This window comes from Rhincodon typus, chromosome 15, assembly GCF_021869965.1.
Source record: "Rhincodon typus isolate 14 chromosome 15, sRhiTyp1.1, whole genome shotgun sequence".
Classification (NCBI taxonomy): Eukaryota; Metazoa; Chordata; class Chondrichthyes; order Orectolobiformes; family Rhincodontidae; genus Rhincodon; species Rhincodon typus.
In genome coordinates this window covers 23,416,390-23,433,002 of record NC_063346.1, presented here as the reverse complement: position 1 = coordinate 23,433,002, position 16,613 = coordinate 23,416,390, and the positions used below count along the sequence as shown (strand labels likewise).

Sequence of the window (16,613 nt, the reverse complement as noted above, 5' to 3'; positions counted from 1 at the left end):
ACTCCATTTCTCTCCCCACAGATGGTGCCATACCTGGTGAGTTTCTCCTGCATTGTCTGTGTTGTTTCATCTCGATAACTGCCTACCTGGCCCCTCTCATCCAACTGCATCTTCACCTTACCATGTGACATTCCTGAAGAACTTGCCACGTGGCAGATATCTGCTTAAAGACCAGAGGCCTTGGTTCCCAGCTCGTATATAAATGTCCGTTGTTCATCCAGATGCTATCCTGCTCGGTGACGGATACAGTGCAAGGATGTCAGTGAAGGGGAAGATGGTGCCACGATTCTCTAGCAAAGACCCTGAGGTCCTTTTGAATCAGTGGTGCAAAGAAGGGGCATCCTTTTCCTGGAGGATGGGCTGAGGAGGCTACACCACCAGACTCAGGCAGCCTGCTCCAACATTGCCAGTTGGGTCAGTACAATCTCAATGGTACAAAGAAATGGCTAGCAGTGCCAAAAGAAAGTCAATGACTTTCTCCATTCCGCCAGTGTAAGTGCCACTATCTTCTCTCTGATACCTCACATTTACACTGTCTCTGCTGCAGTACCCATTTCCTACCGAGGCTCATGTTCTGCCATACTGTCTGCAACATCTTCCCTTCTCTCTCTTGCTTCCCCGCCCGAACCAACCTCCTAACACCATGAACCCTGAATGCCCACTGCATTACCTACTCACTACTTCTGAACAACTCATCACCATTCCCCCAGCAGAGACAGCACTAACAGCTGTGTCACCCACTTTCAACTCACTCAATCACTCCCTTTTTCATATTTCAGGAGAAGACAGCCCACAATTCTATGATTCTATGATGATTCTTCAATAGGGCAGAAGAGCCCAGCGAGTGTAGGGGGTCAGCCGATTAAGGAGAGAGTTCCTTGCAAGAGAAGAGTAGGATTGAACCTGCAGGGATACCAAGATAAATACACTGTCAGTCTCATTCATTACACACCATTTCTAACTGGCCTCAACTGTGTCTCCCTCTTTTGTTTTGCTGGTACCAACAGGATGTCCACCAACTCTGCGGAGATATAGCCTGATCTGCTAATGCCATCTCCTTGACAACTGAGGATGAGAGTACCAAGGCCTCAGGGGAAGCATTGGCAAGGCTGCTATCTAGATGCTTGCCAGCTCTGATACTGACATCTTGGTGTAAATGTTAGCCTTAGGAAGTTTGGGAGCAGAAGCTGGTGAGCACCTCATTGCGTCAGTTCTGCAGCTGGTCGAGGAAGAAATGTCCCAAGCTGCTGACACTCCGAGGACAGCTGGAGGTCAGGCACCTCCTCAGGTCCTGGCAGAAGACAATCCAGTGGGGTTATACATCAGGGACTTTGTCCAGCTGCACAGGGAGGAGCACAGGAGTGGCAGATAGGTGTATGGGAGGTAATGACCCTCATTGCCCAGCAGCACAGTAGTACAGTTACACTATGGGGAACCAGTTGTCCCGGGGGTGTAATTGTTGGGCTGCCCCCATGGACAGGTTGTTGACTGACATGGAGAGCCAGGTTCAGCTTCAGGGGCTGCTGGAGAGGCGCGCACACCTGCACTCCATTGCCCCAGCCGCTGGTCTTCAGGACTGAAGGCATAGCAACTGGGGATGGAGAACCTGGCCCATATTCCATGTGTCCCTTCCTCACAAGGAGCCAAGGCAATGCCAGAAGATACCTGCATAGCCCCTCAGCAGTCTCCGCTCAGGACACTCCAGATGTAGCTATGCCCTCCACCCTACCTTCAAAGATGTTAATCTTCGGCCATTAAGTGTGCCATTTCAATTATTTGACAATTCTCTGCATCAGGAACCTCTGCAGTATCCCAGATTATGGCTGCTGGCTGTCAACACCAATTATTTAAATTTTGGAGGACAAATTTGGCAGCATAACAAGTGCCCTGGAAGTGCCAAGGATGTTTGAGTCTGAAGTAACAGGGTTGTGATTGTCACAATGTAGAATATACACAATCTGTCGACAATTCAGGATGCTGAACTATTTTCATTCCATGCTTCCCTATGTTCAGCAATTTGTTTTCAGAGATGTATTACATTTATTTAACTTAGAAGAAGTATGGAGAATTCATATTCCCATTACCTTTGCTGCTTGTGCAAATAAATGGCATTCACAGAGCACCAAATAATCGATAATATAAATTTTAATAAGCTTCAGTCATTGTATAAATGTTTTAAATTTTAGATTAGATTGTTCTATATGCAGTTTTCAGCAAAAGAAGTTTTTTGCTTTTGCGGAGGTGCCTACAAAGTTGCAATGTATCCTAGTAAACGTATATATATTTATTTATACAAGAGATGTGAATATCACTGGCAAATCTAGCACTTATTGCCATTCCACTACTCATTCCATTCCACTACATCCTGCACAAGTGACAGATTCAAGCTGTTTTAGGATGTCAAAGAGCCTGTATACAACCTCTTGCAAGTAGCAAATATTCTATCCTGCCACGTTACACTGATCAAACAACCATGCTTAAATTTCTGTAGAAAATTAAACAATTAGTCATTCCATTGAAAGCTCAAAGAATTCACAACCTTTAAGCTCCGGCAAACCAGTTCCTTTTGGGTTCATATTTCTTAGTTGTTGGTTTGTTTTATGGGCTTGGAATGTTTGAAGAGGCCATTTTTTTTAAGCACTTTTGTCTCAATGGTTGATAATTCCAAACTAAAATCTTAAGGTCTGTTACTATGGCCATTGGATATTTATGCCAATTACTTAAAATGTAGATTTCTACGGAGTTCTTGTGTGTCAGTGGTATGTATCTTTGCGTTCCATGATGATTAAAATTTAGACAGCCCTGCTCTACAATAGCCATTCACAACAATTCCAGACTGGATTGTTGGAAGATGTTGAATCAATAAAAATACATGGCTAACAATCCCAAAGCAACGAATCTAACTGTGGCTTAGCACTGTATCTGTCTTCAACTCTGACCATGAAATGTTTTTTTTCACTGATTTGTTGTAACTAGTTTAAGAGCTATCAAATATCAGAGTCAACAAATTCGCTCAAAGTATTTACCAAATCTGTCTGATTTTTCTAACTGGACAACAAGTATTATTTTAAATTTTAAGACTATTGATCACGAAGAAGGATATTAACATTGCACGTGATATGTATATTTTTCACTACAAATTCATCGGAAGGTTCTCCAAGACAAAGTGGGATGAGACTACTTTCTCCAGGGAGTTTCTCGTCTCCTTACTTATATGAAGGGTCAGGCCCTAACTCTATATTTAGGTTGTAGTTACTCAATAATTGTGAAACATCTTAGCAGTAGTACTGCAGACTTGTGCTCCAAACTACAATTGCTCCTAGCCAACTTATTCCAGTACAGCAACAATGCATCTACCCAACAGTGTGCAAATTGTTTGTGGATACAGTTATGAGGTTTGAAAGATTATTATATTTTGTGACTGCTGCTTTAAATTTGAAGTAAATGAAGAGGGTCATGTGATCTATGCTGAAGTCTGCCTGACGGTAAACTTAATTTGATTGTTTGATATCAATGGAGGCTGACATTGGTTTATAATGAGAAGATAAAACATATTTGCACACAGAGAAAATGGTAGTTTCTGAGCCTACAATGAGTAGAATCTCAAAGTCCCACGAAGTTGTTAAAGATACTGAGCTGTCAACACTTGTGCTGTAAACAATCCATTTACTTCAAACATTAAAGAGAGTTGGGATCAAAGATAGGTAATTAGCATTTCTACCTCAATGTAAGGTAATGTATTTTGGGGGAGGCAATGGCTTAGTGCTGTTCTCGCTGGACTATTAATTCAGAGACCAAGGCAATGGGGACTTGGGTTCAAATCCTGCCATGGCAGATGGTGGAATTTAAATTCAATCTGGAATTAAGAATCTAAATGATGATCATCAATCCATTGTCATTTGTCAGAAAAACCCACCTGGTTCACTAATGCCCTTTAGGGAAGGAAACTGCCATCCTTACCTGGTCTAGACTTCATGTGACTCCAGACCCACAGCAATGTGGTTGACTCTTAACTGCTTTCTGGGCAATTAGGGATGGGCATTACATGCTGGCCTAGCCAATGATGCCCACATCCCACAAATGAATAAAAAATATTGTCATTGACAAGAGGCTCCAGGAAGCCATGTTTGAGATAATTTGATTCAATAAAAGTTTAAAAAATGAAATTTTGTCTTGTCATTTATTCAACTCAGAATTCAAATCTCTTTTTAAAAGTCTCAATGGAGAACATAAGAATATCCTGTTCACCAAAACTAGGATAATTCCAATCAGGTCAAATGCTACAAATTCTGTTGTCATGACCAGCTCTTGGATGAGCCCTCAGTTTGTTGAGATCAGATCCTGGGTGAAGTTCCCATGATATTACAGCTCCAGATAGGTCACCACAAATTGTCACACCCCTGAGTGCAGGGATGAATTGACTGTTCTGCTTTATTCACCCACCCCTTTGGTTAATCACACCATGGTTAATTTACAAAGGAACCACCTCTATTGTGGCCACCATTCTCCTAGACCAAATGAATTTATGTTTTAAAGGAGAGAATTTTACCAGGTTTTCTTGAATTAACACAAAGTAATTGTATTAATTACTATATGTAAGAAGGAATAGTACTGGAACACAGATACACACGTACATGCAGGTCAAAAATTGAAAAGTGAGTGCAAAAAATGCAGTTATAATGTATATGGTTCAGTCCCTTTGGGTTGTTTGCATGGATTGTACAGTGGAACATTGATAGTTGAACAACCGATTTAGCAATTCTTGGCTTTTCAGAGTGTTTGAAATGCTTTGCCTTGTTTCTTTTCAACTGGCTAGTTGGTTTTTAGCACTTAGAGTGAGAGTGAAGCTTTTATTGCAATGTAGAGGTGACTAGTGTGACCTTCACAGCAAAGCTATTGCTTAGACCAGACTAGCATACAAGCCCTTCAGCTCAACAGAACACCATCTGTAGCATACAAAGACCAGGTTGAACTGGCTTTTGGCCCATTTTCTTCTTTATTCTTGAAAGGGAAGGCACAAAACATTCTCTCTCACACTTAGTTGACTTTCCTCACATAATAGTCATAATCTGGGATAACTCCCCGGGAATTATAGTTCCATTTGTAGTGCATTTCCCCCTCTTTAAGTCTATCCATTGGAAGCTTCCTTGGCACCTTGTCAGGTGTGGCATTCCAGGATCTCTCTCCAGGCAGCCACTGAATTTACATTTGCATTCAACCTTAGACTTTGACATTTAAAAAGTGCTGTAATTAAAGTTTGGATTGTCTACTGCTGACCTGCGGTCATGACACTTCTCCCACAAGACTCATGAGACTCATTTCCATTTCATTACAGAATGAGAAAAACAAAAATAAAATATAAAACAGCAGACACAGTGACACACACATTCATTCCGCTAGCTTTGGTCAATTACACTACCTTTGTTCTAACTGGATCGTCCTAGGTTCCAGACAGGGCATCAGCAATCACATTTGAATCCTGGTCAATGTGAATAATTTTTAAGTGGTTTAAGGAACAAACTTCAATGGAATAAACTGGCATTCTGGGAGCAAAAAGCATCTCCACAAAAGTTAACAGCTTCTTGTCAGTATAGACCAAGGTTAACCATTATCATTTTGTTCTACATTACCAGGATATATTTACTTAAGGGGTACAAGCTGGTTCCCTTGATTACACCCACCAAGGAAATCTCCATTTTTGTAACTCCAGACAGGTTATACCAATGTTGAGTTATGACATTTGAACTCTAAAATGACTCAAACACCTCTCAAAGGCTGATGAACAAGATAGCGGCAGACTAATTTAATTGTACCTAGACAACCTCTGAGTGTGCAATGACATTTGGGAAATGCACTAACAGGATCTGGAAGTTCTGTTCCAGAAAATATTATTGGCTAACCTCTTGGTCAATCCTATAAAGAGTAAGGTCTTCACGGCACAAGTGACCTATCTAGGCCATATATTGGGTCAAGGACAAGTACTGTCCTGGATTACAAAATAGTTCCATCACATATTCCCACAAAAAAACTGGCTATTATGAATGTTCCTGTTTATGGGGATGTGTGGGTTCTACCAAAGGCTTGTTCCAAATTTCAGCACAGTAGCTATGCTGCTGACTCACCTACTATAGAAAAAAGCAAAGGTAGCATGGACTGAAAAATGTCAAATTGCTTTTGAAAAGTTAAAGGCCCTTTTAAGATACAAGCTTGTGTTTTCAATTTCAAACTTCAAACAAGCAATTATACTAGCCATCAATGTGAGTAACATCAGGGCTGGGGATATCCTCCCTTTAGGAAGGTGATCCCTAAGTACAGAGACCAATCAGGCACTTCTCAAAAAAAGCAAAACACTATAGACTATATTCTACAGTAGTGAAGGAATCTTTAGTTCAAGCCCTTTAAGATGTTTTTCAAAAATCGAGAAAACTGGGGAAGGAATTCCTTTTGATTCTGCCAAGTTATTGCCAAGGAGCAGGTCGTTCCCATCCATGGGCAAATAGGGGATGATTCCTCTGGTCACTGGTCTGAACAGAAGTTCACACTCCAGATGCAGCAGATATAGGAGGACATTCGATTCTTTTTACCAGCATTTTGTCCAATCAAGTCCATTCCTTTAAATCTTCCTTGACACCTCATCAGGTGTAATATTCCAGGGAATTTGTCTCTCTTTTTCTGTCTCTGTCTCTGTCTCTGTCTCTCTCTAGACAGCCACTGAAGTTATTTCTGCAGTCAGCTTTTGGTCATTTGTCCTTTGCTCGAAACATTTGTACTTGAAGTTTGATCTGTTTATAGGTGATCTGGGGTACTGATTTGTGGTCATGATACTGTTAACTCTCAGTTATCAGTAAAGGTGATGAAATAAATTGGTAATAGTACTATCAAGCTGCACTTAAACAGCAATAACCTGCTCATCAACATTTTGTTAGAGTTCCACCAGGGCTACGTGATTCCTGATCTCATTACAACCTTAGATCAAACATAGATAAAAAGCTGAATTCAGGAGATGAAGTGACAGATCTTGACATCAAAGGACTGAGTGGGGAGAGCTGTGTCCATATGTAGGAAGATACAGATATTATATAGGCTTGAGCTGGCTACTGGGGGACCTCTTATACAACCCCATCATAGTGATTGCACCTTTCTGATTGCTGAGTTCTACCAATAGGCCTCGCTGCATGATCCCTCCATTTCCGCTAGCTATGTGCTAGGCCATGAGCATTTCCAACCAGAAAGAAATTATCCATCTCTCCTGAACATTCAGAGTCATTAACTTCATTGATTCCTAAACATCAATATTCTGGGGATTACTACTGACGAAAAATTGAACTTGACTGGTGGACCAGTTATATAAATACTGTGGCTGCATGAGCATATCAGAGGCTGGGAATTCTGCATTGAGTAACTCATCTCCTGATTCTCCAAAGTCTGTTTACCATCTACAAGTATGATGGAATATCCTTTACTTCCCTGGATGAGAGGCTTTAACAACTCTCATGAAGCTTAACACAATCGAAAGCACAACAATCTGTTTGATTGGTATGACTTCATCTACCTTAAACTTTCACTCTGTCTGCCACCATCACACAGTGGCTGCAATACCACAGACAAAATGCACTGCAGCAACTTGCCAAGTCTTCAACAGAACACGCTACACCCATGGTATTTACCATATCGAAGGCTTTGTCAAAAATAAAACCCTATGGTGTAAAGGGTAGTATATTGGCATGGATAGAAGATTGGCAGGTTGCCAGGAAGAAGAGAGTAGCATAATTGGGTCTTTTTCAGTTGACAAGGATGTAATCAGTGATGTGCCGCAGGAGTTAGTGTTAGAAACACAACTGCTTGCGATTTATGTGATTTATTTAGATGAAAGAATTTTGATTTGATTTGATTTATTATTATCATATGTACCTAATGAACAGTGAAGAGTTTTGTTTTGTTTGCAGTACAGGTAGATCATACCATATAAAGATCATAGGGTGATAAAACAGAGTGAAGAATACAAAGTTACAGCTGCAAAGAAGGTGTACCAAAAGCAAGGTCAACATTAGGTGCAAAATTTGAGAGGTCCATTCAGAAGTCTAATAACAGCAGTGAAGAAGCTGTTCTTGAACATGTTGGTACGTGTTTAAGCTTTTGTATCTCTGCCCGATGGAAGAGGTTGGAAGAGATTATAACCGGAGTGACAGGGATCTTTGATGATGTTAGCTGCTTTTCCAAGGCAGTGAGAAGTATAGGTGAAGTCAATGGATAGAAGGCTGGTTTGTGTGATCAACTGTGCGGTGCTCACATCTCTCTGTAGTTTCTATCGGTTCTGGGCAGAGAGAGGTAATGATTGACAAATTTGGTGACAGTATGAAGATAGATAGATAGTAACACAAGTTGTGAAGAGGACATATGGATGACAAAAAACCATATAATAGGTTAATTAAGTGGGTAAACATCTGCCAAATGGATGATAATATGGGAAAATGTGAAGTAATCCATTGCAGCAGGAGGAATAAAATGTATATTAGCTAAATATTGAAAGTTTACAGAGCTTTGAGATGCAGAGAGATCCAGGTGTCTAAGATCACTAATTTCACAAATGACACAGAAATTGGAGGTGTGGTAAATAGCAACAGGAAAGCCTTAAATGATAGGACGATATAGACAGTCTGGTCAGGTGGGCTGAACAATGAAAAATGGAATTTAATCCTGAAAAGTGTATCAGGTAATGCACACTGGGAAGACTAGCAAGGCAAAGGAGTACACATTTAATGATAAGACCTGAGGAGGTACAGAGCATCAGAAGGATCTTGGTGTGCATGTTAATAGATCCTTGAAGGTAGCAGGACATGTAGCTGAGGTAGTTAAGAAGGCATGTGAGATACTTGCCTTTATTAGTCGAGGCATTGAATATAAGAGTGGCAGTGGTGGGAGCACAGCACAGCAGAGTGAATCTGGGGTAAACAGTGGCAGGAACTACCAGATAAATGCCTGAGGAGTAGAGTCAGTCAGAGTGGGACTGAGGACAGTCAGCGTGGTGGCAGTGGGAGTGGAACTTAAGCCAGAGGTGGAACTCTGGCGGAGACTTCACAACTCAAAAAATGCCGTAGGCTTGGCTGCTCAGGAACCAGGTCTAGAGACTAAGTGAGTAGTGTCAAGGGGGAGATAGTGTATAAAGTACTTACTTTTGTTGTTGCAGTTTGTTAGGAATAGAGAGCGAGAGTAAGAAAGCTGATTTTGGTGAGTAGTGGGTAAGGATGTGTAATTGGTTCCTAGTTTATTGTATATAGTTGATAAGGTTCACAATGGCAGGAGAACATAGCCCCATGGAATTCTCTGCCAGCAATATGTGGGAAATCTGGGACACTTCCAATGTCCATGATGACAATGTACGTGAGAATTGTGTTCAGCTGCAGCTCCTGATTTGCTGCATGGACTGCCTGGGGCTATGGATGGACTGACTATGGAGCATGTCATGGATTGCACATTTAGCAAGCTGATCATGCCACCAGTAAGGGCTACACAAACAGAAAGGAGTTGGATGACCACCAGGAAGACTATAAGCGTGGGCAGGCAGTGCAGGAGTCCCCTGTAGCCATTTCCCTCTCAAACAGGTACACTGTTTTGGATACTTTTGGGAGGCATGGCCTCTCAAGGGAAGGCAGCAGCAGCAGCCAGATCAGTAGGCATTTCTGTGGCCGCAAGTGAGACTCCAGGATGATGTCTTGCCTTCCTGGTGCCAGGGTCAAGAATGTCACCGAGAATGCACAGGATATTCTGAAGGGAGAGGGTGAACAGCCAGGGGTTGTGGTTCATTTTGGTACTAATGACATAGGCAGAAAGCGGGATGAGGTCCTGCAAAGTGAATTAGTAGGAAGTTGAAAAACAGGACTTCTGGGGGTTTCCAATCTCAGAATTACTCTCTGTGCCTCATGCTAGTGAGGCCAGAATAAGGAAGATAATACAGTTGAGTGTATGGCCAAAGAGCTGGTGTAGGAGGGAGGAATTCAGATATTTGAATCATTACGATCTCTTCCAGGGCAGGTGAGACCTGTACAAGAAGGATGGGTTGCACCTGTACTGGAGGATTGCTAGTGCCATGTGGGAGGGGTGGGAATCAGAGCAGAGGTCAGCATGTGGAGTGTTTGAAGAGAAGACAGGGCTAAATCAAGTAAGTCAAGTAGGAAGAACAGGTAGGGCCAGGTGAATGAACACAATGGGACTAGTGGTCTGAAGTGTATTTATTATAAAGCAAGGAATATAATAGATAAGGCAGTTGAGTTTAAAGCCTGGATTAGCACATGGGACTATGATGTAATAGCCATTACAAAAACTTGGTTCAGAGAAGGGCGGGACTGGCATTCAGCATTAGATGTTTTGGGCATGATAGAGAGGGATACAAAAGGGGGAGGAGTTGCATTATTGATTAAGGAGAATGTTTTTGCTGCACTAAGAGAGGACATCCTGGAGGGATCATCCAGCAAGGCCATACGGTAGAACTCAGGAATAAGAAAGGTGCCGTCACTAACATGGCGTTATACAAGAGTCACCCCAATAACCAGCAGGAGATGGAGGAACAGATATGTAAGGAGATCACCGAAAGATGTAAACACAAAAGCGTCGCATAGTGGGTGATTTTAACTTCCCCAATATTCAGTGGGACACCCTTCATGCGAGGGGCTTAGATGGGGCAGAATTTGTTAGGTGCATCCAGAAGGGCTCCTTGAAACAATATTCAGATGGTCCAACTAGGGGAGGGGCCGTATTAGACCTTGTATTAGGGAATGAGTTGGCCAGGTGATTGAAGTTTCAGTGGGGGAGCATTTCAGCAACAGTGATCATAATTCCATAAGTTTTAAGACTGTTCTGGAAAAGACTAAGATTGTCGGGGGGTAAAAGTGCTAAAGTGGGGGAAGGCTAATAACAACAGTGCTTGGCAGGTATTGGAAAATCTGGATTGGGGCAGCTGTTTGAATATAAATCCACATCTGACATATGAGAGTTTTTTAAAAGCCACTTGACCAGAATTTAGGGCCAGCGTGAAAGATAAGAATGGTAAGTCCAGGAACCTTCGATAGTGAGAGATGTTGCAAGTTTAATTAAAAAGGAAAAGAAAGCATATGCAAGATCTAGGAAACAGAAATCAAACAAGGCCCTTAAGGAGTATGAAGGAAACAGAAGAACTTAAAAAAAATAGATAAAATACCTTTGGCAAGTAGGATTAAGGAGAATCCCAAAGGATTTCATATGTAGATTAGGGGCAAGAGGGTAACGAGGGAAAGGGTAGAGACAAGGATCGAAGAGGGAATTTATAAGTGGAGCCAGAGGAAGTGGGTGATGTCCTTAATGAGTATTTCAATCGGCATTCACCAAGGACAAAGATATGGACTATAAGTTTAGAGAGGAGTTTGTTGTTATGAAATTCTGAGAGGTCTCGACGGTTAGATGTGGAGAGGACGTTTTCTTTTATAGGATGATTAAGTACTAGGGGTCACATTTAAAAAAAAGGAGTCACCCATCTAAAATGGAAATTAGGTGACATTTTTTAATTTAGAGAGTTATAGGTCTTTGGAACTCTCTTCCTGAAAAGGCAGTGGATGCAGAGTCCTTGAAATTTTTTATGGGAAAGGAAGATAGATTTTTGTTAATCGAGGGGTGAAAGGTTATCAGGGTAGATGAGAAGGTGGATTTGAGATTACAATTAGGTCAGCCATGACCTTAGTGAATGGCAAAAAAGGCTTGAGGGGCTGAAAGGCCTACTCATTCTTTTGATATCTATGTTCATTTGTTCAAAGAAGTATAATCACTGCGAATGGTGGAGACAAACTAAGAGTGAATAAAGTTTTGACCAAAAGTGAGCAAGGTGAAGAGGTAAAAAGACTTAGGATTTGAATATCATATATTAGAGCTTACCAGAAAAGAGATAGATTCTGTTGAAGATAACTGAACAGGTTTGGGAATGCAACAATTGTGAAATCATGGCTAATTGAATACTAAGAGTCAAACAAGAATTCTAATATAAGTGCTGGGCGAATCAATTGAGGAATGGATAGGTTGAGTTGGGTTTTATCAGTAAGGGATGATTTTGAATAATACTGCTGATGATCAGAAGACAGAAGGAACGTACCTGGGATTAGGCAGAAGAGGCGGTGTAGTGGGTTGCGGAGAATCATGTATATGCAGCTCAGAGACTGAAGAGGGAAAGTCAGTTAGGATAGTCAATTCAAAGTCAATTCAGGTAAACTAAATAAAGAATGGGAAAGAAAGACTGAATTAAGATATAGAGCTAGAAAGTAAAAGTTAAAAGATTAAATTAAAAACTTATGGAATAAGTCTCGTCATTTCTTAAGGCTAATTCATGATGCCAGAAAGGTACTTCTGCAATACTGAAGACTTCCCACATTGTTAAAAGGTTGAGTAGACTGCAATGACTTGACTTTTTGTGCTTAGTCTAATCTGCTCTACGTACAATGTCAACCAGTACTGGAATTTCACGCTGTTCACTGCATTTGAATGAACACTCTTAGATAGCATCTCCTGGATTTTCGTGCTTAACTGTATATGTGTGTTCAGTGAAAGGTGTGGTCTAATTTTTACAGCAAAATCTACCGTATTAGCTATGCAGTGAGATACCAGGTGTCTCACCACCTTTTACATTTGAGGTTAACTCAATGAAACAGAAAAAATAATGAAAAGCATACAAGCATAACTTTGAGCAACTTAAAATATATGGAAAAATCATCAGGGAACTGGAGATTATATATGAATAATCAGTTATTTTCATTAAAAAAAAAGACTGGAAAATAAGGGTATGCTCTTGTTGTAGCAATAAGACATTGGAAATTACATACTATGGAACATACCAGACCACCAGAGCATGCTTACCAAATTCTCTGCAGTTTTTGTTGCTGTTTTGTAGATCCTGGTTCAACTGTTCTATCTCGGCCTTCAGGGATATGTTTTCATTTTCTTTGTGCTGCTTTTCTTTTTCCAGTCTCTGAAGATCCATCTCTAGGCCTTTCACCACAGCGCCTTGCTTTTCAATTTCTGTTACCTTCCCTTTGATACTATCACGAGCCTGAAGCAGGTCTGTTTCAGATTTCCTCAAGAGGTCATCTCTCTTCTGTATTGCCTTTGGAGGAAATCATGCAGAGTATGTAGAATGCAAATGCACTTCTAAGGGCATTATTTAAGTCGTCCAAAAACCTGTGCTTAATCACTTGGATCAGAAGTTGATCATGCCCATCAAAAGCTGCATTAAAGCTTAAATCAGAAAAATCAAAGTGGCTTTACAGCTTCAAACAACACATCAACCTCAGAACAGTGTTAAAAATAAATCTGCAGCCATGTTATGAAATTACAGATCTAACTGAAGGCCCTGAAATATGAACCAGCCACTAAAGTGTAATTTACTATATAGGGTTTGAAGTTAATACTGGTGTTAAACTGATCTTAAAACTAAACATATGCTTTTGAAAAAGTTGTATACCCACACTGGACTTCACTTTAAATCAGAAGCCAGCATAAGTAATTGCAAGGCTTACAGTTTGTAAATCACTAGCATTTTTTAAAATCAAGTTGCAGACTTCCTAATTTGTGAAGTGGTGTAAAAATGAATTGGTTACATTTCACACAACACTCAAATGAACAAAAGTATAGCCCTCAAAAGATAGCTGCTTGAAATGGATGAAAAAGTTCTTGTAGCTAATAATGAATGCCACTATGTACCTATGCAATAATTAAACTGCAAAAATAATTCAACTCAATGAATACTATTCATGTGTAATACTTGAAATGTGCCAATCCCAGCTGTATATTAGTTTTTTCTCTTGTCTCAGGCACTTTATAATGTTGTAGTTAGATTTCTGAAATGAAAGTATTATTACGTTGAAGATTTTAACTGGGCTAGGTTATTGTGTATTCTGGGGGTATATATTAAAAATCATCACAGCATCTGTTAATTTTGTTTTACTTAAAAACACCCATTTTATTAAATTTCTAGTTAATTATAAACGAGAAACCTTTAGGACTGCAAATTAGTCACAAATTTGCCTCAAGCTAGTATCAGTTTTGACCAATGTTAATGCTAAATTACTAATGACTTTTTCCACATCATTAGATAAGCAATCAATTTGTTAGCCAGCAGAGGCTGGATTAAAGTAATTCTCAGAAGAATACACCACATATTGATAGTGGCTGTAGAGTCCAGTATAAAATGGTATTTCAGAAATTCGAACGTTAACAACACACCAGCATAAGCAGAATACTCCCTTCATTGTTAAGCTATAGAGTCGAAATTCTGTCTCTGGGACAAAGACATTTTCAATTACACCTGTGAATCTCCATATTTTCTTCATGCAGCTAGCATCAATGTTACCATTGATAAATATTTATTTCAAATCTGTTATTTCAATTTGTTCAATTAGGGCTTTGAAAATATTGATACTATGATAGTATTAGGCTTTCAACTTTAATTGCTCACCTGCTCTCGTTGGTTGTATAGTTTTCGACTGTTGCGTAGGTCATTTTCCAGTTGAATGATCTGCTGTCCCAGTTTGGCTGACTCCTTTTGGTGTTTTTGCAACTCAGAGGCTATATCAAGTTGAAGACTTTGGACAACTTTCTCTAAGCGGGCTACATCTTTAGGAAAGATTTTAAGTCCAAAATGTTACTGGAATTTATCAAAGAATTTGGTGATATTTAATAATAAATCAGTTGTAGTGTTCCACACTATTGTGACACAAACAGGACAGGTAACAAAGGATGGGGCCAAGGATCAATCAGAGGGTTCAACAGAAAAGAACAATTAAGGATGCTGTCTATAGCATAGATAGCTATAACCTGGCATCCTGAGATTTTGACCGCTCATTCTAGACTCCATAACCAAGGAGAACATCCTCCTTGCATCTAGTCCTTCCAGCTCTGTCATCCTTCTAAACTTTAGTGTTTTCAGGTCCAGTTGAACTAATGTCTCTTCGTGGGACAGTCCTACCATACTAGCTATCAGCCTGGTGAACCTCCACTGCACTCTCTCTATGGAACGTATATCCTTTCTTAGGCAGTGAGACAAACCTGCACACAATACTCCAGAGGTGGTCTTACTAAAACGCTGTATGACTGTAATAAAACTTCTCTACTTCTGAACCAAAATCATCTTGCAATGAAGGCCAATAAACCATTTGATTTCCTGATAGGTACCTGCCTGTCTATTTTCATTGACTGGTGTACAAAGACACCCAGATCCTTTTGTGCATCCACAATTTATCACCATTTAAGTAATACTCTGCCTTTTTCACACAGAAATGTGTAACTTCATTTTTAGCCACATTGTACTGCATTTGCCATGTGTTTGACGACTCACTCAACTTCTCCAAAGTACTTTGAAGACTTCTTGCATCCGGCATTAACAAATGGAAGGTCACATGTGCCACTTGTCAATATGTACAAGGTATTAAAGGTTATAAGTGAAGAAGCCTTATTGACTCAGTTTTATGCTCAAAGCTGTTGCTGAAAGGTTGTTAGGCACCCTGGACACAGATTTCTTGCATGTTCAGGAACAGCTTGCACCCTCAGGCTCATCTGCTGGTGTTTGAATTTCTAGAGGCCTGTTACAGAAGTCTGGAATTGCACTCCCCTTGCCAGAGCAAATTAGGGCACAGTAACCATTCCTGCGCTAAACGCAGTGAGTACGGACTGTCAGCTGACTTTCTCAGCCATCTCTATCCAGGTTTGCTTGGTTTGAGAAATCAGTCTCCTTCTGCCATCCTCTGGAAAAAGTACTTCCCTTTCTCTCTCTCACTGAGTCAAGGCAAACTATCAACACAGTATCTGCAAAGGATGGGGCAGTGCTGGGCTGATTCCCAGTCCTCTGTCTTTCCTGCAAATGAAACCATTAATTGTTGCCATTCTGTGTTTAAATTGGGCTACTCTCCCACCTCTAGACCTGGCCCACTTCCATTAATTTATCAGCCACATCACCTCCAAGAAAATAGTAGGTTAATCCTATGAAAATCATGACCCCTGAACTGTTTCCTCAGGGAGAGATTTTGTGTCCTGAAAAGTCCCAACATCTATTTCTAGAACTGATTAAATCTGTCCCTGCTCTGATGAGTAATTCAAGCATTGTCTGTTTCCAAAATTTTATTTTTTAAAGATTAATAAGGTTAGGCCAAGTGGCAAAATAGAAATCACAGTAAGAGGGTTGATTTTAATGTTACATGATCAATGGAAAGTGGCAGGGTGAACAGTTAATAATGCACAGGTAAGGCATCAATCAACATTCTGACCATTTATGATATTAACCTGCAGAGTTTTGCAACTCGGATTAGGACAAGCACAAATATATGACCCACCTGCCTGTTTTAAGCAAATCAGTTCTTTATTCCACAACAAGCATAGGCATTCAGTTCAAGCACAACATTTCTGCAGCAATCCTAATTGGGATTCCTACGTATGTAAGCTGAATGCGCTGCTTCGCAGAAGCAGATGTATAGTTGATATGAAGAAACAGGTGTGACTTTGTGGAGAAAGAAGGAGCAAGAATGCAAGTTCCTGGACTACAAGGGAAACATTAGATGACCCTGCTTCAGACTCAGAAATCTCCTCCATAAACTAGGAAAGCAATG

General features: G+C 40.4%; 1 protein-coding gene across 1 annotated transcript in view; it reads right to left on the bottom strand.

Moving 5' to 3' along the window:
• The window catches only part of LOC109938716 (polyamine-modulated factor 1-binding protein 1), a 149,206-nt gene that overhangs the window by 78,003 nt on the left and 54,590 nt on the right, over positions 1-16,613 (bottom strand). Inside the window, exons 7-8 of the mRNA XM_048605966.1 lie at positions 14,471-14,628; positions 12,874-13,120 (exon numbers count right to left, since the gene is read on the bottom strand). Of these exons, the coding sequence (XP_048461923.1) occupies positions 12,874-13,120; positions 14,471-14,628 (405 nt within the window). The remainder of the gene's footprint in view (positions 1-12,873; positions 13,121-14,470; positions 14,629-16,613) is intronic.